Source organism: Cotesia typhae, unplaced genomic scaffold, assembly GCF_013202065.1.
Source record: "Cotesia typhae breed Kobodo isofemale line unplaced genomic scaffold, CoteBio_Ctyphae contig_11, whole genome shotgun sequence".
NCBI classification, from domain to species: domain Eukaryota; kingdom Metazoa; phylum Arthropoda; class Insecta; order Hymenoptera; family Braconidae; genus Cotesia; species Cotesia typhae.
In genome coordinates, this window is record NW_027423711.1 from 5,055,340 (window position 1) to 5,080,340 (window position 25,001).

The following is a 25,001-nucleotide window of genomic DNA, read 5'->3' on the forward strand; positions in this document are numbered from 1 at the left end:
TATATTTTGTTTATAATCAATCGTAGAAAAAATTATTTTACTTTTAAACTACAATTATTTAGATTTTATTCACTTTTTTTTATAATTTATAAATGTAAAATTAAAAAATTTTTTTAATACATTTTTAATTAAAAATAAAAAATTGTCACGTGTCAGCTGATTTGAGTATCAAAAAATTATAACAAAACTGACAATACAAAATTTTCAGTTTTCATTTGACACTTTCACCGCTAATAAAAAAAATTAAGATGTCACTAGCTGTCAGTATCCAAAAAGGAAGGAGTAATAAAGAACGCGCCGCATTGCGTCGCCATTTTGTAATTTACTAGTGTACAGTGCTGCGGTAATTCTCATTTGTTGACGATTTTTTTAAAGGAAAATCCTCGTGACCATTGTTGAAAAACTCCAAACAAACAAAACCGTAAGTACACTTCCGTAAAAAATTCCCAGCTACCAACAAATAAACAAAAAAAATTAAATGTCACTTTATTTTATCAATTAAAACGCCGTTTCAAGGTTGAGTTCATGGTTATCCACTGTTTTTCTCGTTAATAACTGCCTATTAATACCTCCGCTCAAATAGACACTAGGAACTATCGCAAAAAAAGTTTCTAATCAATTATCCCAATCACAACAATAATAATCCTCCAATTTTTTTTCTTCAAATAATTTTTTTTCCAGGCAAAATGTCCAGGTACCGCGAGTGGGATTTGTCATGCAAAGTTTACGTCGGAAATTTAGGAAGTAGTGCCAGCAAACACGAGATTGAAAATGCCTTTAGTCAATACGGTCCTCTGAGGAATGTCTGGGTTGCCAGGAATCCTCCGGGGTTCGCGTTTGTCGAGTTTGAGGACCCCAGAGACGCTGAAGACGCCGTGCGCGGGCTTCATGGAAAGTCTGTCTAATTTTATTAATTAAAAAATATGACATTAAAGTTAGCAGTCATTAAAGAATTTTTAAATTTTATTAAATAAAAAAATTAGTTGTAAGAAATTGGATTTTTTATTTTTAAATATCAATTTTTTTTGTCATAATTTATTTTTTTAAAAAAATTATTAAATATCTGCTAAATTTATTTTCATAAAAATTTTGAAACGTCAGCTAACCTGATTTTCATTAAAAAATTTACAACTAAAAAAATTTTTAATTATTTAGACGTTGCTGTGGTACCAGAGTAAGGGTTGAAATGTCCTCGGGAAGGAGCCGTCGTGCAGGAGGTGGCCGTAGACCCGGACCCAAATACTCTAGGTAAGATTTTAAATAAATTGAATTTTTAAATAATTTATTTATTTAAAAATAGTAATAGATATTTTTTGATTTTAATTTAATAATTTTAATTAATTAATAATTACCAGAGGTAATTTTTGGTAGACGCACGTACATTATTAAACGCACTGGTGTTAAGGATTAGGTCATCATCAATGGAACGTGTACTATCTGTTGAAATAATATTAAAAAGTAAACTTGCTGATGGGAATTTATCGATAATTTAAAAATAATAAAAACAAATAATTTTTTACAAACATAGGTCGAGATCGCGCAGTCCCCGTAGAAGATCCGAGTCTCGCTACTCCAGGTAAGAAGCTTTTTAATGAGAGTATTCGAGTGTGACAGCAGAGCATCTGGGACTTAGCTGCTGGAGTTTTCAAGACTAATAATTTTTCCGTATTAACAAGTAATAAGTCCAGGGTATTTTTATCTTTTATTTCTTTAGGTCACGCTCGCGAAGTCCGAGGTACTCGCCCTACGGTGAATATCGCAGGTAATTTATTTAACTACACACAGAACAATTGTGTTTGTTTGTAATTGCTATTGTATTTAAACTTTATTCATTTTATGTTTTATGGATTTATGTCGTGCACGCTTCACTCGAATGTCATCGGTAGATTTATTATTTAATATATATTTATAAACTACTTAATATTTTATTTAGGATTATGATAAAATAAAATATGAAATACTTGGTACTAGTTCAAATAGATATGATAAATTAATTTCTAACAAGGGAATGAGTATTAATAAATTTTTTGATATAACTATCTTGCGTGACTATTAGAATAGGTGCCAAGTATGGATTTAATATATTTATATATTTATATATAATATATTATTAAGAGAATAAGCTAAATTTTGTGGACAGTGTATTTATATGATAAAAAGGGTTTTTATAATTAAATTTGGTATCCTTGGAAAAGTCTTGATCTGGAGTTGTGCTTTTTCATGGTTTCATATCATTTTCACCAATACAAGGGACCTTGTATCTCGTCAACTATTGACATTTTTAAAGATATAAGATCATCCCGACATTATACTCATCGAGACCTTTCATTTGAGTACCCACATCAATTTTTCATATATTTATATATATCATATATATGTATATATGAAAAATATATAAAAATGCATGTGGGTACTCGAATGAAAGCTCTTGATGAGCGCAACATCGGGATGGGCTTATTTCTTTAAAAATATCCATAGTTAAAAAAGTATATTAATATTTTACTAATTTTATTAATTAATAAAGCATATAAATATTTTAAAATATATGAAATTATGATACTGGGATTTGGTTGACTAGTTTATGGAGTGCAATAAATTAAGCACGATAATTATAATTCAAGATAATAATTATGAATCGCGATGAATTAGAGGTGATGTCGTTGTACTGATATTAATCAAATTGATAATGTTGGTTTAATTTACATGTATATATTTTTTATTATTATTTTTTTTTTTTTTTTTAAGTACAGAGTTAAGCAGGCTGAAAATAGCAAATGAATCCTAGAAGTAATGATAAACGGTAACTAGAAGCGAGCAATCAGTTAAATTGGTGTAAACCTGGCATTTACAGATTCTCGGTGATGGTCGATTGTCAACACCTAAGTTTGATCATCTCCCCGCCACTACTATCACCACTAGCATTACTACTACCGTTACTGCTACTACTACTTCTACTACAGCCACCGTGAACAATAAAGCCTATCAATCGAAACAGAACTTAAAAATAAAAAACTAAACAAATGAGTTTAAGTAAAAGCTTTAAAAAAAAAAAAAAAAAAAAATCTAATAGAATAAATAAAAAATAGCCTGCCTGCCCACTAACTTCCCACCAGTCATCATCAGCCACTAACCAAGCCACCGATAGCAGCCAGTCGTCCGTCAGATCAGTCAGTCAGTCAGACAGTCCGTTGCTGTCCGTCGTGTACGTCAATTACCCTTCAATAAGCCAACTTCGGGCTACCGCAACTCTTCTAAGTCGTCTAGGAGCATCATTATCCATCAATCAGTCAATCAATCAGACAAGCCAACGCGATATGAATGCTAAGATCAAAATATTCAGCGCGTATCGTCCCAACTTCTACTACTACTACTACTACTATTACTGCTACCGTCAACCGCAGCGTTTTATTAGCTGAATAACAAACAATATATCTATATCATTGCGACCGCATCCAAACGTCGGCGATCGAGCAATGCAATAATGATCACCTACACAACCATCCTAAATTTTCACCCAACCAAGTACCACCAATCATCACCACCAACCACCAATACTACTACTACTACTACTACCACTACTACATGTTCACAGTTGTCTGGTATTTCACAGATTTTCAAAAATTTTTTATTATCTGTTTACATACTCTGACTTTTCAGGGAGATTAAACTAAAATTAATTATTTTATAAAAAAAAATTGAATAATCTATATTATTAAAAAAAATAAGCAAAACCATGTATCTTGTTAAATATTGACATTTTCAAAGATATAAGCTCATTCTGATATCACACTCATCGAGACCTTTCATTTGAGTACCCACATCAATTTTTCATATATTTTATATATTTTATATATTTATATATATGAATATATGAAAAATATATAAAAATGCATGTGGGTACTCAAATGAAAGCTCTTGATGAGTGTAACATCGGGATTACCTTATATTTGAAAAAATGTCAATAATTAAGAAAGTATAGTGCAATTAACAATAGCCATTATTTAATAAATTGTGATAACATTTTAATCCCTAGGAAAAATAAAAGCATTAATTTAAAACTCGAATATTATTTTGCTGTACAACATTGAAATTACTTGGCAAAAAATCTTCGAGCACTTTAACATGTTAGATACTTGTTTTATTATTTATTCGACAATAATTGCTCTAATTTACTGTACCTCTATTTTAGATCCAGGTCGCGCAGTCCACGTAGGAGATCGCTCACTCGCAGCCGCAGCCGAGATCGTCGTTCCAGATCTGATTCCCGACGGTAATTCATTTATTTCTTCTTATCTGATCATTTAATCGCTATTCCTCATTAGATTAATAATTATTATCCTATTATGTTGCAGCTAAATTCAAGAAGAAGCGAACAAAATACAAAAATCCTTATAAATTAACTAAGAATAATAATAATAATAATAATAATAATAATAATTATTATTATTATTATTATTATTATTATTATTATTATTATTATTATAAAACTACCTTTATTTGTATATAAACTTTCACATTTAAAATAAATAAGATTTCAATAACTAGATCAGCTTTACGAAATTAATCGTGAACAATTTTGCATAATTATGACAATTTTTAATATCTATAAAATTGTCTTGTCATCAATCAACGACGCAGTTTATAAATTAAAGTAATGAAAAATAATAATTTTATTTCATTTGTAAAGATATAATTTCTTTTAATTATTTAAAAGTGTATTTGTATGAAAAAACAGTTTAAAAACTCACCCAACAGCTGATAATATCAATAATGACAATTGTTTAATTAAAAAAGCTACTTTGCGAAGTTATGTAAAGATTATCAATCAATCATGACTGCTTAATTGATTATTTTATACGTTTACGAATCTACAGTTAAATAAAAATAATAAATAATAAATGTAAAATTAATTGTAGTTATTTTATTTAAATTATTAAATTTATTGTAATTACTTAAACGTCATTCGTTGTAAATTTTTATATCACAGCTGTGTTGCCGAGAGGAAGCATAGTGAGTCTGACACCTTGCTGACAGAGATAATAATCTTTGATGGGATGCGCGAGAGTCTCGTCGAAAATTTTCAAGATTTTCAAATACGTGTCCAGCGCCTCGGAGTTTTCACCGTCTTCTAAGTGTCTCGAGGCAATTTTAAACAGCGCGTCAGTGTCTTGGAGAGCTTTCAGGCCTTTCATTATGTTGGTGCTCTTACCACACTTGCTGCAGAGGCACATAAATTCGTTCGAGTCGACGTTCACTTGTAGAACGTTGCCACAAACTTCTCCAGTCTCGCATTTGAACCTGAGGGATTTTAATTTATTTAAAAATTTGATTATTATGACTAGTGAGACTGAAGTTGAGACATTATAAATTTTTTTAGAATTTTACAATAATTAAATTGTGAAAAAAATATAATAAAAAAATTCCACGTGTTAAAATTAAAAAATGACATTTGCTACAATAATTTTCATAATTAAAAAAAAATTATTCGTAGAAATTTTTTATTATAATTTATTTGTTATAAAAATTATAAAAATTTGTCAGCTGTCAGCTGACTTCAGTGCCATGGACTGTTAATTTATTTTTTTATTAAAATTATATTATTTTATTTTTTATACCTCAAGATTTTGGGGTTTATGTCACTGAGAAGTGGCCAGTGTTGACTGCAAGCTTCACAATTGCACTCAAACCAATAACCCAGCCGCAATTTACGTTTACGGTCCGGCTCGGTCACTGTCGCGAAGTTAGGTCCGTAATTGTCGCAGACTTCAGCGCCTTTTCTTATCGTGCGGATGGCGCGGACAATCATTGTTGTGCCGACGAAATAACTAAAAGAAGAATATAATTCTTTTTGAGGTTATGCGCACTAAAATTTACAAACAAATGTAATTTTAATAAATTTATTAAAATCTAATTTTAATAAAAAAGCATATAATTACTCGATAAAAAAATAAAAATAATTACCGAATAATTCCTGGATTACAAGAATGATTCAACAAAGCAGGTGTAGGAAACAATCCTCCTCCAATAAAATTGCTTTTGCATTTAGCGAGATTTGTCTCCCCTCTGGGCTTAATAATCTCCGAAATTTCGTGAGTATTAAACTGCAAAAGCTGCAAGTAATGACAGAGTAAATCAGCAACGTAGAGCTCGTCTTCAGAAAGCGGTTGTTGGGGTGCTGTCTTAACACTGTCTGGAAGATAAGGACTGGTCTTCAAGACTCGGAGCAACCAAGCCGCCATGTAAGCGCGGTGGAACAAGTCGTCAATAGTTCTTTCGCTTTCGTGAGTCACTAAAAAATTAAATTTAAATTTTTATTATAAGTTAGCAGTCACAATCGTTTTTTTAATTATTTTTAACAAATGTTTTTTTTATTTGTAAAAATTTTTAACATCTGTCAACTTCAGTGTTATTGATTTTTTCGTATTATTATCAATTATCTGCTAATTTAATTTTTATTTTTATAATATAAAATAATTAAAAAAAAATTACCAAGCGACCAAAAGCAGACATAATCACTTCCCTTGAAAAGATGATCAGCAGAAGGTTTAAACCCAGCACTCGACTTATAAAACTCTTCTTTCAGAGCCTTCAACTTAGCCCAGGGCTTCTGGATGATGGCTTTGATGGCCATCAGGCAGGTGACCGAAGCTTCTGACAGCCAGAGAGGCACCAGAACACTGCACTCATTTAAATGAACCTTGCTGTCAGCGTCTCTACAGCTAGTGCTGCAGTAAGCAACAGCAGCGCACGTGTCACAAACTGCAGGGTACGGAGCGATATTTTTCGTGAAGCAATAGTGACAATTGGTGAGTCTGTATTCCGTGAGAAGAACGGCATTGTTCGGCTTCTCGACGATCAAAAGTTCTCCTGGTTCAATGTCGCGAGTTGCAACGCCATATCTTCCCAAATCTGGAGACTCGCGGATCTCCACGGAAGAGCTGCAGTTTGGATACAGCGGATTGCAGTCCGCTATCTTGGGAATTTGGAACTTAGCGCCTGACGCTGATTCTTTTAATTTTGCTGAACCATTTTGAGCGGTAAATTTAGTGTCTTTAGGCTTGTTTAATCCTTTTCCCTTCTCCATCACCGCTAGCATCATTCTGACGTCCATCTCCAGCTTCTGCTTCTTCTCCAGGGGAAGCTTGGTGTCGTCCAAGCATGTTAGCGTCTTTTGGAATGAAGAAATCGCCTCTGAGTGGTTCTTCAGCGCCAAGTAACATCTGGCGCGCCGTTCTTCAAGCTTGTAGGCCAGTTCCTTGGGGTACCCGATTTTGAAGGCTACGTTCGCGTCGCTCAGAGCTTCTTCGTAAAGGGTTAGGTTGTACAGGGCTGCTGAACGGTTTGCTAGGAATATTCCTAGCTCTAGAAATTATGAGATGGTAATTAAATTAATTAAAATTTGAGCTTTGATTTTAAATATTTTTTTGAAAATTTTTTATGTTTTTAATACCGACAAAAAATACCTTTATGAATTTTTTTCAAATTTTTTTCAAATTTTTTTCACCACCCGTTTTTGAGAAATTGATTTTTTTCAAAATTCAAATTTTTTTTTTAAACTTTCAAAATTTTTATTTTTTAATGATCTTTCAAGAAAAAAATACTTTTTTCATCTTTATTAATTTATTCCTATTTTTTTTTTTTAAGTTTTAAGCAAAAAAAAAAAATTTTTTTTGAAATGTATAATTTTAAAAAAAAATTTTCAAAAAAACTTGGACAAATATAGAAAGTTTTTAGACCAATCTGATCGTGGACAAACGTTTCGTTCTATTTTTTTTTTTTTTTTTTTTTAGATTCAATAGCTTGGATTCAACTTAATGTTTATTGAAAAATAATTACACAAATACAAACCTTTTTTAGGAGTAATCAAAATAGCGCTTGAATAAGTTTCAAGAGCCTTAAGAAACTTTCCATGCCCAAAATATTTATTCCCCGATTCCTTGAGCTTCAAAGCACTCTCGAGATCTTTCACCGGGCAATTCTCAACTTCCAGAGACAGTTCATGCGCCTCCGGATAACTAAGCAGCAAAGAAACGCGCTGGCCGTTTGTCGCGAGAGTAGCGAATTTTTTAAAATCTTCATCAATCGCTTGCCGACATGCCAGTAAATTCGATTTAAAGTAACTTTTTATCTCTATCTCGTCACTCTCGAACATCTTAAGTAATTTTTCGACACGGAAGCCGAAGCTCAACTGAGTTTTCTTCCTACTGTGCTCTCCGCTTTCTAAGTTATTTTGGTCTAGTTATTTTGATCGGGCCAAAAATAACTCTGTCCTTTTTATTTAGTACTTTGTGTTGCTCAATTAGGTAAATATTATTGTTATTATAAAAAAAAGTAATCATATAACATTTATTTTCATTTTTTAATCTTAAGTATAATATATACAAGTCTTAACAATTATATTTGTAATTAAAAAAAATCTACGTATTAGTTAATTTATAATTAAATGTCAATGAGATTTTTTTTTAATAGAAATAATGAGTGATTTTTTAAAAAATATGAAAATATTTATTAAAAATCAATTATGTAGCTTCAATTATTTTTAAATATTTTTTTTTATGAATTTTTTTAATTAAAAAAAAAAAAAAAAAAAAAAAATATGAAAAATTTAGTTTTTAGTTATTTTTAAAATTAATAAAATAATATCTATTTTATTAATTTAAAATAATAATTGTTGTAATTAATTTATTTTTAATAAAAAAAAAAAAAAATGAAAAATTTTATTTTATTTTTTAATTTAATAAAAAATTCAATTTTATTAATTTAAAATAATAAAAAAAAATTAAAGCTACTTAATTATAATTGCCAAAAAAAATGAATGCCCTAGAAATAATAAGCGTAAAACATCTCAAAAGTCATAAGAAGCTTCATCGTCATCTTTATTCTTGGCCCTGAGTCCCAACTTGTAGAGTCCACCGGCGACAATCCCACCTACGACGGGTCCGACCCAGTAAATCCACTGGTCAGTCCAGGAGCCGAGGATCACCGCTGGGCCGAAAGACCTCGCGGGGTTCATGCTGCTTCCAGTGAGTGGAACAGCTGCCAGGTGGGACACTGTTATTGTCAACCCGATCGCCAGCGGAGCCCAGCCAACGGTGTCCCGACGCTTCGAGTCAGTCGTTGCGTGGACCACCAGCACCAGGAGAAACGTTACTATCGCTTCCATCAGAATTCCCTGACCACTGTCCACTCCGTCGCTCAGGGTCGTCGCTCCTATTCCGCGAGATGTCGTGGGTCCAGGTATTACGACCTAATTGTCATTGGATAATTAAAAATTAATGCAACTTTATAAATTAGTGGGAATAGTAAACTTACTTTCAGAACAGCTGCTCCAGCTATTGCACCACAACATTGACAAACAATGTAGCAAATTGCTTTTAATAATGAACAGTTTCCACTGACGACAAGTCCTGCCGTCACCGCAGGGTTCACGTGACATCCAGATACTGGTCCAAGTACCTGAAAATTAAATATTTTAATTTATTTTATTTTATTGAAATAATTAATGTGAGTATTTTAAATGGAAATTAATTTAGCTCATATTTAATAATTTTATAACAAATAAATTATGGTAAAAAAAATTAGAAAAAAAAAATTAGCATGTAGAAATTTTAAAAAATGTAAAAAAAATTTTTTTGGAACAAATTTTTCTTTTAAATTAAATGACATTAAAGTTAGCAGTCACTTGATCTATTTTTAATTTTTTTTAACAAACAAATTTGTTCCAAAAAATAATTAAAAAAAAAAATAGGATGTAAAAATTTTTTTTAATTTTTAAATGTCAATTTTTTTTGCCATAATTTATTCGTTAAAAAAATTATTAAATAATTAATTCTCCTTAAAAAAAGCTTTAAGAAATTTTCACTAATCATTTTTTTTTTTAATTTTCACATATAAAATTGATTTATTAAATTTTTTTTATTTTAAAAAAAATAATTGCCTGAAAGTGACACCGGCTGGATAACTATTAAAAAATTGTATCTATCTTTTGGGCAGGATTAACGAATGAATAAATGAAATTTATCAGAGTAACTAGTAACTAGTCTCTAAATTAACCGTTGAAACTTCTATTTGCAGAAACAGAAACAGATATAGCACTTGGGGCCCGATGGCCCCTCGTATGCTCGGACCCGGCAACCCAGTTCTCATACACGACAGCAAGGTCTTCAGCAGCCCCGGGCTATTCTTTGAGCACATATGCGCTAACATGTTACCTATTGCGTAATTTTCTTCATTCGATTTATTTTTTTTCAGCTTATTTTGTTATTTTTTATTTCTGATTATTTTTACCTCGTATCCTTTTTTTACTTCTATAATTAATTGTTCGTTAGACGTTTGCTTTAATATTCACTTTTAATATCTTTAAACAACAATAATAATAATTAATTTAATTCAAGAAAAATAATTAATACAAATATTTTTCCTTGTGAAAAAATTTTAATTTTTTCAACGTTTTATTCCTAAAATTTTTTAATTTTCTTAAATATATATTTAATATAATTTATTTATTGTTTCAAAGACATTTATACAAGTCTACAAAAATTGAGGTAGCTTTTGCAGTAAAATATTAGTAGATAAAAAAAAAAAAACGACTATATAAAATATAAATTATAATTTTTAAGAAGTATTAAGTCGGAAAAATTTTTCCTTTAATTTACAAAGTCAGATTTTTTGCAAAATTATTTTTAAAAAAATTTAAATAAGCGCGCGAAAATTTTTTTTTGTTAATTTAATTTAAATTAAAAAAAATTATAATATTATAATATAAAAGTATCTGAAAGAATTAGTTGGCAATTTTAGTGCCCTGAGGTTACGGTGACCTACAGCCCCCAGACATAATATTCGCGTACTAAAGTACTTTTACATGGTTACATATATTTTATAATACCACTGAGAGAATCTTATCTGATATATATCCATATAAATTAATCAATTACTCTTTTAATAATTATTAATCCATAAAATGATTATTTATTGATATTTACATAACACTAGCGGATTAATATCACGGAGAATTTATTGCTAAAATAATAAATGGTATTAAATGGAAAAACTAAAGATTAATAAGTAATATATCACGTTAACTAATCACTGAAGAAATATTATCGTTTGAGGTGTTAATATTCTTTAAATTAAGACTTTGTTAAACTTAGCTTCAGGCATCGCCCACCGTCGGTTTACTTTGCTGATTGGTATTTCGCGGTCGAGGACACCTTAACTGACTTTTAATTATTTATTTTCATTCATTATGCACTGTTAATCTCCACCAGAGATTACAGTGATTGTTTATTCATAAAACATCTTTAAAAAATAATATTCTTGATGTCTTCATTTTTTTTTTTTTTTTTATTGATTAGTTTGTTCTTTGTGTGTTTACAATAAATTGTTTTGTTAATTAAGATGCATTCAGCTTGATCACTATCATTGTTTAGGATAATATTTCATTAACTCAAGACAATTAGCTTCATTATATTTACATTAATCGAAAGAATGTCTATTACACATCTAAAACAACCAGGTGGGCCCTATTGACAAATATTAACAAGCTAGTCTTTCTTCTTTTTCAATACAAGCTGTAAAAAAAATTACAGTCACTCACTTCGTAATTTAGACTTGCGATATCTATTAATAGACTTTATTAATTAACAAAATTATTTTTTTATTCATTTCAAAGAAGTTGAACAAACAATCCTACAAAAAATTTTCATTTAAATCCCGGTAGTTTATTTATAATGAAGAAAATTGTGTTAAAACCGGAGGAGTTTATCTTTGGACGCCATTTTTGAATCTAGCGGCGCGAATAGTAATTTGAAAATAAAAAGGCGGGATTTTTAAAATAATTATAATTTAAAAAGGTTAAGTGTTAACGAAAAGGAGCGTTTGGACAAAAGTAGGTATTAAAGTATCTTAAATTTAAATTGACACTCCTCTTACTTTATAATAATAATTTTATTTTAGGAGAAGTGTTCGAAGTACTTGGTGCTCGAGGCATTTAACCGGCACGCGATTCCACCTTACACTTGTAAGTATATACTCTAAGTACAGCGTATTAATTTATAAATATAAATACTCGATCAAGCAAACCAATGTCGATTTAATCGCAATAAATTACATCTTGCGTAAAAAACTAATGAAACAGGATTTTTAAAAATCTAAATCGAGTATAATAAATTAATTGGCTTGTATTTAAATAAATATCCGTAATTTGTGTGTGTTTTTTTTTTTTTTTTTTTTTTTTAATAAGTAAATTATTATTTTATTTAAATGAATAAAATTTACTGTGAATAATAAGTTTGTTTACTTTTTAGCGCGGGGACTCGATGAGTCACGAAGGAGTTTTAATGTTGCGGGAAAAAATTTGGCTCCTGACTTCTTAGAGAAGAGGGAAAGGCAAGTGCACGGATGCAGAGCACTTGAACGTCGGCATGATCGGGCAAAGGAGTTTAACAAGTCGGAAAGAAGAGAATGAGTGGATGTAGTAGGTTGTCAGAGCCTCCGGGGCAAATTGCACCATCCGACAGTTAGACCCCCTTGGGCGAATCCGCGGCCTTATTTACCCTTCTCTGGTCTATGTTACACTATTATATCATATATTATATATAATACATCATACATCAGACATCACATATTTTTTTGTAAGTATTTTCTTGGCTTGTGATACGTTAATCTAATTCGTTTGTCTCCTCGACGGATATCCTCTGCCCCGAGCAGTTCTTCGTGTGATTTTTATTGACTATTTATTATGTATGATGTATGATCCACGAATACATAGTTATACATAATATATAATACATTTATTATTTAATACCAGGATAATATAAGTGAAGAATTGTTTGGTAAGAAACAATGGCACTCTCGGGTATAAATATGTAACTAAACGCCCACGGTTATTTAGGGTCATTACGTAAGAACAGTCTATGTGGTCTTGCCGACATTTGTCAATTCAAATGGCCATTAATATAATTTCAATTTTAATTTTAATTTTTTTTTTTTTTTTTTTTTAAGTATGAAAATAAAATAATTATAAAAATTTTTATAATTTTATACGGGCTCTAAAATAATTATTTTAAATTGATTTTATTGAAAAATATTTTTTTCTAATGATCATCAATTTAGATATGATTGATATGATTGTTTGATTATGTAAAGCTATGAGTAATATATTTGTAATGATGGAATACTTGATGCTTTCTCTTTACTCTTCATTTACTAAAAGGTTAAATCTCGGTTTTTATAAAAAATTATTTGCGAAAAAAAAACTAATTATTATTATTATTATTAATTATTTGAAAAAATAAATTATTAAAAAAAAAAAATAATAATAAATATTGAGACTTAAATGTAAATAACAATCATTTAAAAAATAGCGACAGTTACGCTTAATTATCCCGACCTTATCATCTAAGTGTACATTGTCATTGGAACAAATTTGTTGACACGAAGGCGTCTGCATACCCGCGATTGATCGCAAGTCATTTTGCACACCGAAACTCCGTGTCTTACATGTAACATGTAATGCACATTCGCTCCTCACGGTAATAAATTGTTTCGGGGCCGAGGTCGCTTAAGATCTGTATACCGGCATGCCACTAATTTAAAAGGACTCTTTTCTTCCTCTCAATATTTCTTCCTTCTTATTATTATCTCTACATTATAAATAAAAATATTAATACTCCTAATCGCGATTATTCAATCACTTGCAATTATATTTAAACTTATTCAATCGACAATTTGCTAGTTTCAAAGTCATTAACAGAAGATATATATCTAAATGATAAATTATTAAGTTTTATTTAATTGTTTTTTACCTTTAGTTTTATTAAATAATTATATACTATATATTATTGAATTAAAATAAAATATAAATTGAAGTTTAATAAATTATTATCTTAACTTGTAATTTACAACAGATCGTTATTAAATATTATTTTGTGAATTAAATTTTTTAGTGAATGGAATCAAGCTCTCTCTATTTAACCGTGAGGTCAACGCTGATTAAGTAAGTATAAATATATATAATTTTTTTTTAAATAATTGTTTAATTATTTAAATAAAAAATTATGAATAAAAAAAAATTATTTATTAATTTTTCTAGATCAAGATTATCCAAAAAATATTCTTCTTGAACAACAATGCAATTACTAGACTTTATGTAAAGTAAACATCACTTAAAATTTTTTTTTATTTACTGAAATAGTTAGCAATCTTTACCGAGGAATATTTAGTATCTAACGTTGCAAGGCCGCATGTTCTGAATGCAAATTAATCGCTAAAACTCCAGTAAGTATATTAAAAAATTTGTATTCAGCGCGCGGCCAAAAATAGAGGAAGTAAGACGTATATTTTATTAACTTATTTATATTATATTATTATATCATATTAACATATTTATATTTATTCAGAAAAAATCTCACCTGAGCTAGCGCAGCAACAGCGAGACCAAAAGTAAATGCGATGTGAATCACAGTCGGCGGTTGAGATTCATCCCATGTGAGGCAGGATGCGCACCCAATAAGGACCAATAAAAATGTTCCTAGAGCTTCGCTAAATAGCGGCACCAGGAACTCGATTTTAGAGACTTCTTCCAAGCCTAGAAAATCTTTCGCACCTGAAAAAAAAATTTTAATTAAAAAATTTTTAGTTTAAAATTAAAATTAAAAAATTTTTAATTCAAAATTTTAAATTAAAAATTGAAAATGAAGTAAGTAAATTATAAAAATAAACTCTATAAATTTAAATATTAAATATTAATTAAAAATTCGGTATTGCAGGTAATTATTGCCTCCCGTCTAATGAAATAATCAAATTAGACTTACATACACTTGATTAAACATCATGATCGTTACATCTTACGCGATGGCAAATTTGATCTGGTTGACCTTATCTCACCGGTGGGTATTATAATTAGTGGAGAGAACGAAATATGGACATGAAGGAGCAACTAACGTGGAATTAAAAGACTAGGTGAATAAATATATGTCAGTAGCCAGTTGGATTGCGGTTTGCCAGCTAAAATAAAAATTCTTCAAGCCGTTTAGATCGAGTAAAAACGGTTTTATTGTCATGCCGATCGATTTATTCCTAATTGTAATTTCATCAAAAACGACTAATTAATTTCATTTATTACACCTGTGTCATTGACATGATCTACTTTTTATCAACTATATCCAATCCTAGGCTACTGACCAATAGACTATTTACTGTCAATTAAACTATAAAGTTCACCGGTGAACAAAATTAAAACTATAAAATTATCTAATCTCTAAATATTTATTTTGCGGTGATAAATTTACATACCTTTCCACGTCTTGCTCATTTTTTATCTAATTCCTTTACTCAGTGTCACCAAAATACCAGTTCCAGTATTATGTAAAAACGGGGTTAGAACATAAACGGTATTCACTCGTTAATTATTTCATGTGAAAAAACCAAAATTTTTTATTAATTTCTTTTGTTGTTTTTTTTTTTTTTTTTTTTTTTTTAATTAGATTATTTATTGAGAAGAAAAAAATAAGATTGAATGCACGAGGGTATGGTGGATTATCGAGTGCGCGACCCGCGATTTCGCCTTCATATATCGGCAAGCATCCCCCCTCGATCTCACTTTCCCTCTCCAGAGATATCAGTGTTCCCGTGTTTATGTGTTATGTTGTATTGTGCGTACTTGATTCGTGTATTATGCTGCTAGGTCTTCGAATCGAATAGATCTTATTTATAAGTCTAAGTTTTTACAGTATGTATCTTTCTTATAATTAATAGTACTATATGGTACACGGTTTTTATACAAGGTTTATGGTCTATATTCTCGCCCACATTTATCGGCTAATTGTGTTACTATTATCAGTTATTGTTTCGATTGTTAATTAACTCGATGTCGTTTTTATTTTATTACTTACGTTCATTAGATTATTATTTTTCTAAGTAATGAGATATTGATGTCAAAAATTATATTGTTCAGTTTAGTTTTGACTAACATTATTATTATTATTATTATTATTATTTGATAAGTATTTTTAGGCTGTATTTGAAAATGTTCTATCTCTAGATATATGATTAAGAAATGACCTTGTATCTTGAGAACTATTGACACTTCTAAATATATAAGCTTATCCCGATGTTATACTCATCGAGAGCTTTCATTTGAGTACCCACATTAATTTTTCATATATTTTATATATCTATATATACATATATATGAAAAATATATGAAAATCCATGTGGGTATTCAAATGAAAGCTCTTGATGAGTGTAACATCAGAATGAGCTTATATTTTCAAAAACGTCAATAGTTAAAAAAGTACAGTGCAATTTAACAAAATTCATTATTTAATAAAGCAAAATTTTATTTATTTATAGTTCATAAGTCACTGCAAGGCTGCTAGTTACTATTATTATTATTATTATTATTAAATTTTATAAATATATTATTAATAAGTAGAAGAAATTATTATTTAAATGTTAAATTTATTATCATATTTTTTATAGTATATTTTATGTGATAAAAAAAATTGGTAAAATTTCTATAAGTAAAATTTCAATAATTCTTAATCATGTAGTTATGTATCACAATTAATAACATGTATTTAACCTAGAGTTTTATGAGCCTGCATTGTATAAACTTTTTTTTTTTTTTAAATGTGTGATTCATAATTTTTATTAATTTCAATTGTAAAATCTTAATTGTAAAATCTTCAAATAATTGTCAAAAATCTGACATAAGATTTTTTAAAAATTAAATTAATTTTTGTAATTATTAAAAAAAAAAATTGGAAATTTTTAAATAATTTCGAAGAAAGAAATGAAATATTTATGAATTAAAAAAAATTAAAATAAGGATATTAATTGCATGTAATTTTTTTCTTATTAAGTAGATTGATACTGGAAATTAATGATACATTTAATTTAATGATTTATGACAAAACAAGAGCTATTAAAAAATAGAAACAGCGAGATGTCATAAAGCCTGAAATACTAATTAAAAAAAAAAAATAATAAAACGTGTAATTGAGTTTAATTGAAGAAGTAGTAAGTAAATGAGCGGTGTTATTAGCAGCGGTAGCTGTACAGAGCAAACAGACTTCCACCTGCAGTTTTGACCCGATTATAATACGTTACTTCATATAAAGTGTACCTACTCTACTCGAGTATAATTTTTAGATAATATACTTGTAATTATAATAATGCCAGATATTATTCGTGTAAACAGTTTTGTAACCTTGCTTGAGTATGCCGCACTATACAAATATATATACATGTTTAAATTAATATGTTAGTAATGTATTCGCAGATTCAATCTAATTTGTCAACCGTCACGCTTGATATACTTATCACTTGTAACTTAATTTTATATCAGTTTCTGTAGCCATAAATTTTTTTTAATTAACCAAATACTTAAAATAAAATTGCAAAATTTTAACTATTGAATAAACAGATAAATTTTGTAAAATATAAATAGAATAATTGTAAAATATTAGTATTAGTAATAATAAATAACACGAATGACTTAATTCATCTTCAAGGAAACTGTAAGAATTATAAAATTACTTATTAATAGTTAGTATCGTGTGTGTAATTTTTTATTTATCTTGTCAATCATTAAGATGCGCACTCACTAGTAATTCAATATTAAATTTAATTCCTCTGTAGTAAGTAATGGAAGAAAACTTAAAAGAAAATCAATTTTTAATATAAAAATTAATTTAATTGATCATTTTTAAATGAAATAAATTATTTTTAAAAAACGTCACTTGGAAAAATTTTGATAAATTAAAAATGCTATTTTTTAATAATAATTTGTTTGTTAAAAAAATTAAAAAGTGCTCACTTCAATGTTAAATTTTTAATTAAAAAATTAATTAGATTATAAAAAATTACTAATTGATAAAAAATTAAAAATATTTTTATATGATAGATTTAAATAGATAAAAAGAACATATCGCATGTCGATGCCTGAAACAATGAGATGGCATCAGTGACGAGAAAACTTAGAGTTAAGGTTGTTCGTTGCTAGCCGGCAGGTAATTCTAAACATCTAAACACAATCGTGTTAGATATTGTTACATAAACCTCCAAGAGCATCATCACCGTAACGTGCAATTGTTGATTAAGTCTTTCATCTATTCCTATATCCTCTGTGGCCATCATAAATACCAGTCAGGCGCCTCTAAATTGTCATTAAACTGTTCAATGCGCTTTATAAATATTTAACTCATTATCATTGTAATCATTTTTGTTTTTAATGGAAATTTTTATAGCCGTGTTTTAGATTTTATATTATTTCCTGACAAATAAATTTTTTATCCATGGTTATTTTTTTACATGTTTACCGGAAACTCAAGTTATCAACTCAGAGATTTTATTTTTTTTTGTTTCAAACTTCGTCTTTGTTTTTTGTTATGTAATTTTTAAAGAAATTATTCCAACAATAAGCTTAAGAAAAAAATAATTAACTAATAAATTTAATAAGAAAAAATTTATTTATTTTTTCAAATAAATATTTTTAGTAAGAAAAATTTTGTAATCTTAAATTATTTATTTTAATTGTCATTATTTATTAATAAAAAAATCGATTTAAATTTTTTATCTAAGTTTTGGGTTGTAAAAAGTGACAAATATAATTTCTACACTTACTTTTTATTTTAACTGTTAATAAATTTTATTAAATATTAAATTTTATTAACTTTCATCAATTTTTTTTATCAATAAAAATAAATTCCGTCTAAAAATTTATAAATGCAATTTTTAAAAAAAATTTTTTCTTTACTTAATTTATATAAAAAAAAAAAAAAAAAAAAAAAAATTTTCTAATTTCAGTGGCATAAAAATTTCTAAAAAAAAAAAAAAAAAAAAAAAAAAAATAAAAGCACTTATGTAAATTAAAAAAAAATATATGTAATATGTGGATGACTGAAAGTAAAATTAGAAGAGTTATTACCCTAGGCAATATAATAAACTTGCGACATTTATTTTCAGTCCAGTGTCCTCAACTCTCTTTATATTATTATTTGCAAATGTTATAAATAATAAAATATCACTCGAATTAGACTTTTTAGCGGCTTCTCTTCCAGGAACATTTCCAAGGATAAAAATTAAGTAACAGAAAATTTTTTGCTTCAACATTTTTATAATTGTTGGGTAGCGATCGAGATAGCATGAAAAAAATTACAATAGATAATTAGGAAAAACTATTGTAATAAAATCAGCTGTCAAGTTCTGTTAAAACTCTAAAAATTCTGTGTCATAATCTTGCGATCAAGGTCAAAGAATATGTAATATGTGATAGGTAATATAATGGTCCGGTGATGAGTCGTCAGTTTATTTTTTATGGCACAGTAGATTAATTATTTATTTATATATGTTTGTACCGCGTGAGAATTTCAAACTTTTTACCAACCGGTTCTACTTTTGTAAAATTCCCGAATAGAGCTAATATTCAATTCAAAGTTTGTTTTGTTTATTTTCTTTTTTTTTTTTATTTAAATTTGTGACTACTAGTCTAGGGCATGATTTATGATGTTAAATGATTTTTGTCGGGAAATTTTTAAATTGAAAGGTCCTGGAGAATCGTGACTGCAGAGTGCGCTAATTCTTGGATCGGTTTTTACTCTTTAACTCTATCGGTATGGTTGAAAGTTTTTTATGGAATTTTATTGTATTAATCTACTGAAGAAATTATTTATTATAAATATTTCAAGTTCTTTTAATTGAAAAAAATCTAATTGCTTAATTATTAAAATTAATTACTGATTTTTTTTTAATATAAGTTTATTTAAAGTCGCTATGACAATTAATTATTAATAATTTAAAAGAATAAATTTTATTAAATAAAATTAAGTGATTTTTTCTTTAAATAAAATTTACTTAAAATTTTTTAAATTAAATTTCTTTAAAAATTCCAATATGACGAATAATAAAATGAATTGAATTTTAAATAATCTTCTAAGAAGAACTAATTAATTATATTATGAATCATGAAATAAACCTGATCTCTATCTATCATGTCAAAAGATAGTAATTACATTTTAATTCATATACAAACAATATCTATTATTCATTAATGTCACGGTTAAGATCAATATTATTTTATAAAGTTATTTTCATCTACAAAAAAATTCTAATTTTAATATTTTTAATCAATAGATTTTTTTCAATGGAAAAAACTAATTAGCCTATATTATTTCAATATAAAAAAAGTGAATGAAATTTTTTATATTGAATTTAGCAAACATATCTAACAATTTTTTATATTTTTATAAAAATTAAATCGCGAGAAATGCAAAAAAAATTTTTTTCTTCAAACTAAAAATTTTTTTGGACTTAAAAAAAATAATAAGATTTTTATTTTACGCCCTTATGACATCTGGAATCTGAAATTATCATAAAAAAAATTTTGGGAAATTCTGCATGTAGAAATTTAATAAAATAAAAGCAATTTTTAAAAAAATATTATTTTTCCAATAATTAATTTTTAAAAAATTATTAGATGCTCATAAAATAATGATTATAATTTTTTATAAATAAAACTTACGTTCTTTGTAAGAATGTGCATCCTGCTCACTCACTGAATCATCAATCGAAGATGTTTCTGGGGCTGGAACGACAGTCGCAATGTTCATAGCAGCCGGAGACTTGAAATAGAAATAAAAGAATGAATAAAAACATAAACATAAACAATTATTAAATTTTTCCGAGCAAAAACAAAGTCGGTGACAATTTTCCTGCAACAAATAAATGAAGATCAGTGAAAAAAAAATTAGCCGTGTGCTAGAGGAGGAAATTGCATAATTGCAATAAAATATTTCCACTCCGTTACCGCAAATTGCATTCAATAACTAAAAAACTGCATAAATAATAATAAAAAATAAAAAAAAAAAAATTACTTACAATAAAAACAACGCGCCTTTGAGCGGCGTTATTAAATCCCGTATTATGACCAACAAACTCTCGCCAAAGTTGCAAATAAGACTCGCGGGTACCAACTGGCTTGTCAGGCATTCCAGTGAACCGCTCCAATCAACCCTTACTACGACCCACCAATATGCATGTAACACTAGAGCCCATTGAGGGCATTCCAACACCCCCATTATTCACTCCCAACAATCTTCTTTACAATTCAAATTCAAATAACACGCTTAACCTTTCCATCACCTGGAACATAAAAAAGTTACAGCTAATAAAAGTAATTTCATTGAAATAAAATAAATAAATAATAGTGTGACGTCAAACTAGAGCAACTATTGCGCAACGGTAAATAATAATTAATAATATTTATCAAAGGTTTGTTATAACAAGCGTTAACGGTTAAGTTAAACGTAAACGATTCACCTGGGACATGTGTCAACTAATATATATGTGTTTTATTTTTTTTTTTTATGTACCTAGGCCTTGACACTAGAAAATATTTTCTGCAGTGTCAGCACACCGCTACTCGCTGCATGATTAAAACTATCGCTGGATTATTATCTAAATCTGAAAATATATTAAATATTAATTAAATTTTGATATTTGGTATTCATGTTTTTAAGTGAATTTTTAAACCTTTTTTTTTTTTTTTTTTTTTTTTTTTTTTTTTTTTGATTGAGGAAACTATACTTCCGATTCTTGTTACGTGATTTAGTAGCGCGGTTTGGAGTTTGTAGGTTTTAATTTGCATTTTAGGTCAGTTTTTTAATTAAATACTATTTTTTTTACGGTTTTACTTTTAAAATTTATTTAATAATCATTTAAATTTATTTTTTTTTTTACTTAATTTATTTTTTATAGATGTGAAACTCAAAATGGCGGACATGTGAGATGACAATGAAGTTAGCAGACGTTTAAAAATTTTTGATATATTTTTTTTTTAAATTAAATTACAAATAAAAAATATTTTTAAAAAATTCCACATGTGAAAAATTTGAAAAGCTAAACGTGGAATTTTTTAAAAATAATTTTAGTTCCATCAGCTGACGGCTAACTTCAGTGTCATCAGTTTTGAGGTTAGTTTTTAAAGAAGTTATCACAGTAAAAAATTTTACGTCAAGAAATTTTGTGTTAAAAATTTTTATATTAAATATTTAAAACTTTTTTGTGTTAATTTAACACAATAAATATTAAATTTATGGCTAAAAGTGTTAAATATAGAACAAAAAAATTTTTTACTGTGCAAAATTCTGAATTAAAAAATTAAAAATGATTGATAATTATTAATAAATAATTAAGTTTTTTTTATTTAAAACTTTTTTTCATTGCTATAACACTGAAGTTGACAAAATTTGGTAATTTTTTTATAATTTTATAAAAATTAAATTTTTATGAAAAAAATTTAATTAAAAAATTCTACAAGTGAAAAAATAATAAAATTTTTTTTTTGTAATTTATTTTTTAGAAAAATTGCAGCTGTCAGCGAACTTTAGTATCATCTTCAAAGTTAAAATTTGGAATAACAAATTAAGTATTAAAAATTAATTAAACGATTCTTAAAAATAATAAAAAAAAAATGGAGGTCAAGGTTACGTGAGTACTTTAGGTAGTAATTTAGAGTCAATATAATTTTGTTCGTAAAATATTTATAAATGTATGTATGCAGTTGATTTAGATCCGTGTAGATTTAGATTGAACCAGGACTTGAGCGTGCAGGTTTGTCAGGCAAACAAATAGATATAACCAGCTATGTATATGTATAAAGATCTGAATGTAGATCAATATAGATATCTCTGACCGCAAGAGGAAGACTATGAGAGATAACAGCTCGCGTACAAATACAATACCGTCAACAATTAACTTTATGACTGCGTGACCATTCTAGGGATGGAATAATAATGGTAGAGGTAATATTGAAGGTTCTGGGGTTATTTGTCATTGATCGAGTGGTAGGTGATAAATGGAGAGTTAAATAATTATAACTTGTCGTAATAGTATTAGTATGAGTGTTGTAACATTAATATTAATATCACTATTACTATTACTATTTGTAAAGGATTTTTTGACTTCTATATTTAATTTTAATAGAATGAGCAAGGCCCTTTCTTAAGAAAAATAATTTAAGATAATCAAAAATGATTTGAAACACTTTAAAATCATTTGAATTGACTTCTCTATAGATATATACTTTGCATGGATTAAATCATTTTAAATTATTTTTTTTTAACAAGGAATGTGAAAGTTTAAATTAAATTAAGCAATTTTTTATATTTTTTCTTCGGTGGTTTTTTCCATTTATAAAATTAAAATAAAAAAATTAATTTTTATGTTATTATTAAAGATTTGAAAAAATTAATTCAATAATAATAATAATAATTATCGTGTGATTTAAAAATGAAAAAAAAAAAAAATTATTTTTAATAAAGAGTAATTTATAATTTTTTTAAGTAATTTATATTAATTAAAAATAATAACTTTAATTTTTATTAAATTATTATTAGAAAGAAGGGCATTCAATAATATTAATAAATTATAAAAATAAAAAATGGAAATTTTCCATAAACTTCAAAGCATCTATTTTTACAGACAGAGATGGATTAATTTATTTAACATAATGATAGAAATAAAAAGAGAATATTCCACGGCTGAGATGAACGATTGTGGATTAATTGAAATTTGATTGATAGCATGTAACTTTAGTTGATACATAAAAATAACATAATAAAAAGATTAAAAAGGTTTGAATAGCAAATAACAGAATAACAGACGCCTAATATTTAATGGGCAGTTTAATCCGATCAAGTGATTTTAAACAGAATCATATGATCTAATGCAGCTCCTTGATAATCAATGGTACACGCACTGCTAATGAGACCAATTCAATTGATACTTTTATGAGTTTATTTAATAATAGACTAAGACCTGTGGTTATTACTTTATCGATTTACTACTGAAAAATTTAATCATTAGCATGACTAATTTTTTTATTTATTGATAGGATGATTATGATCATCATGATGATGCCTGAAATTATATTAAGTGACGGCATTATCCTTGGTTGTTTACTGGAATGTGTTTTTAATAACTTCTTTAAAATAAATAATGAGCTGACCCAGGTTTCCATGCGCAGTTCACTCATGCGTTCGCTTTTTATTTTATTGTTTGCACAGGAAATAAATTTAATTGGATAATTGGATGGTGTTTTAAGTTGTTTACTCACTAATAGATTTAATGCTTTTGATAATTGTTTCAGGAAAGTTTTCAGGTGGAAAATTATGGGAAATATTGTAGCAGATGTGAAAGAAATTTTTAAAAATTTCCAACCAGAAAAAAAAAAATCTAAAATTCATAAAACATAATTATTTAAAAATTCTAATTGCTTACAAAAATTTTCCAGATGCTTTTTAGAGTCATAAAACTTTCTCGTGGAAATTTCTTAACTCAACACAAATAATCTAAAACTTTTATCTTCTAAATATAAACTCTATTTGATATAAAAATTGGGGGGTCAAAGTCCATAAAAACTATCTAAACATTAAAATCCCCAAGACAAATTCCCCAGCGAGGTTTCTCGTAAACATCTCCATAGAATAACAAGAAAAAAAAACTAAACAAAGTTCTCTCTAAAAAATAAATATCTTAAACAGATTCTTCCCCTTAACCATACTTATACTGATCATCGAATTGGAATAAAATAAAAATAATATTCTCAAGGAATGTTAAATCGATAGTATCTTTGAATCTAGTAACTAATATCGTATCTTCTATCTGGCATATGGTTACAGTTACTTATTGTTATTGACATCAGCATGCAAACTCCTATGTCAATATTTAAATGTTCTGATGATGAAAAACCCAAACAATTATTGGATTTTAGCTCGCTCTAGAAGTTGGGGCGTAGAGATAAGAAACCTCGTCTTCTCAAGTGCTTTAAATTACCATTCTTTTTATGTGTTTGCAATGTGTATCATACTTTTTTTTTCATTCTTTTTTACTCATACTTTTATTTATATTTACATATACTAAAAAAATTAAATTGTTATTATTATTATTATTTACGAATCTATTTTTTTTTTTTTTTAATTTTTAATGATAATTTGATT

At 27.5% G+C, this 25,001-nt stretch overlaps 3 protein-coding genes and 1 long non-coding RNA gene across 10 annotated transcripts; 2 read left to right on the forward strand and 2 right to left on the reverse strand.

Moving 5' to 3' along the window:
* The first annotated feature begins 275 nt into the window (after positions 1-275).
* LOC141527083 (RNA-binding protein 1-like) lies at positions 276-4,906 on the forward strand. Of its 7 annotated transcripts, XR_012479134.1 has the most exons (8): positions 276-421; positions 682-895; positions 1,156-1,248; positions 1,529-1,576; positions 1,715-1,762; positions 2,852-3,599; positions 4,190-4,270; positions 4,353-4,906. XR_012479134.1 is itself a non-coding variant. In XM_074242367.1 (7 exons), the coding sequence occupies exons 2-7, from the start codon at positions 687-689 to the stop codon at positions 4,354-4,356; spliced, it is 483 nt and encodes a 160-aa protein (XP_074098468.1). In that variant the 5' UTR covers positions 276-421; positions 682-686; the 3' UTR covers positions 4,357-4,906. The 7 variants fall into 7 exon arrangements, 4 of the variants coding, with proteins under 4 accessions (XP_074098468.1, XP_074098480.1, XP_074098490.1 ...); XR_012479135.1 differs by lacking the exon at positions 1,529-1,576; XM_074242367.1 differs by lacking the exon at positions 2,852-3,599.
* LOC141527044 (SET and MYND domain-containing protein 4) lies at positions 4,727-8,252 on the reverse strand. The gene is made up of 6 exons (XM_074242300.1): positions 7,849-8,252; positions 6,490-7,362; positions 5,962-6,289; positions 5,616-5,825; positions 4,953-5,298; positions 4,727-4,868 (listed from the first exon to the last, which is right to left on the reverse strand). The coding sequence occupies exons 1-5, from the start codon at positions 8,150-8,152 to the stop codon at positions 4,977-4,979; spliced, it is 2,037 nt and encodes a 678-aa protein (XP_074098401.1). The 5' UTR covers positions 8,153-8,252; the 3' UTR covers positions 4,727-4,868; positions 4,953-4,976.
* Positions 8,253-8,643: 391 nt separating this feature from the next.
* Positions 8,644-21,126, reverse strand: LOC141528260 (aquaporin AQPAn.G). Its single transcript, XM_074244216.1, has 5 exons — positions 20,881-21,126; positions 20,525-20,624; positions 14,412-14,605; positions 9,313-9,456; positions 8,644-9,247 (listed from the first exon to the last, which is right to left on the reverse strand). Exons 1-5 carry the CDS (start codon positions 20,989-20,991, stop codon positions 8,846-8,848), a joined length of 951 nt encoding a protein of 316 aa, XP_074100317.1. The 5' UTR covers positions 20,992-21,126; the 3' UTR covers positions 8,644-8,845.
* Positions 21,127-21,661: 535 nt separating this feature from the next.
* Positions 21,662-24,908, forward strand: LOC141528437 (uncharacterized). Its single transcript, XR_012479376.1, has 3 exons — positions 21,662-22,491; positions 22,565-22,847; positions 23,485-24,908. It is a non-coding gene; the product is annotated as an uncharacterized LOC141528437 (long non-coding RNA).
* Positions 24,909-25,001: the final 93 nt, after the last annotated feature.

Coding starts and splice junctions, on each gene's coding strand:
- LOC141527083 (XM_074242367.1), top strand. CDS start 687: ATGTCCAGGTACCGCGAGTGGGATTTGTCATGCAAAGTTTACGTCGGA. Junction 896..1,155: donor GTGCGCGGGCTTCATGGAAA/GTCTGTCTAATT, acceptor TTAATTATTTAG/ACGTTGCTGTGGTACCAGAG. Junction 1,249..1,528: donor CCCGGACCCAAATACTCTAG/GTAAGATTTTAA, acceptor TTACAAACATAG/GTCGAGATCGCGCAGTCCCC.
- LOC141527044 (XM_074242300.1), bottom strand. CDS start 8,152: ATGTTCGAGAGTGACGAGATAGAGATAAAAAGTTACTTTAAATCGAAT. Junction 7,363..7,848: donor TTTGATTACTCCTAAAAAAG/GTTTGTATTTGT, acceptor CATAATTTCTAG/AGCTAGGAATATTCCTAGCA. Junction 6,290..6,489: donor TGTCTGCTTTTGGTCGCTTG/GTAATTTTTTTT, acceptor TTAATTTTTTAG/TGACTCACGAAAGCGAAAGA.
- LOC141528260 (XM_074244216.1), bottom strand. CDS start 20,991: ATGCCTGACAAGCCAGTTGGTACCCGCGAGTCTTATTTGCAACTTTGG. Junction 20,625..20,880: donor AAAGGCGCGTTGTTTTTATT/GTAAGTAATTTT, acceptor TTCTATTTCAAG/TCTCCGGCTGCTATGAACAT. Junction 14,606..20,524: donor TGCACATTCTTACAAAGAAC/GTAAGTTTTATT, acceptor TTTTTTTTTCAG/GTGCGAAAGATTTTCTAGGC.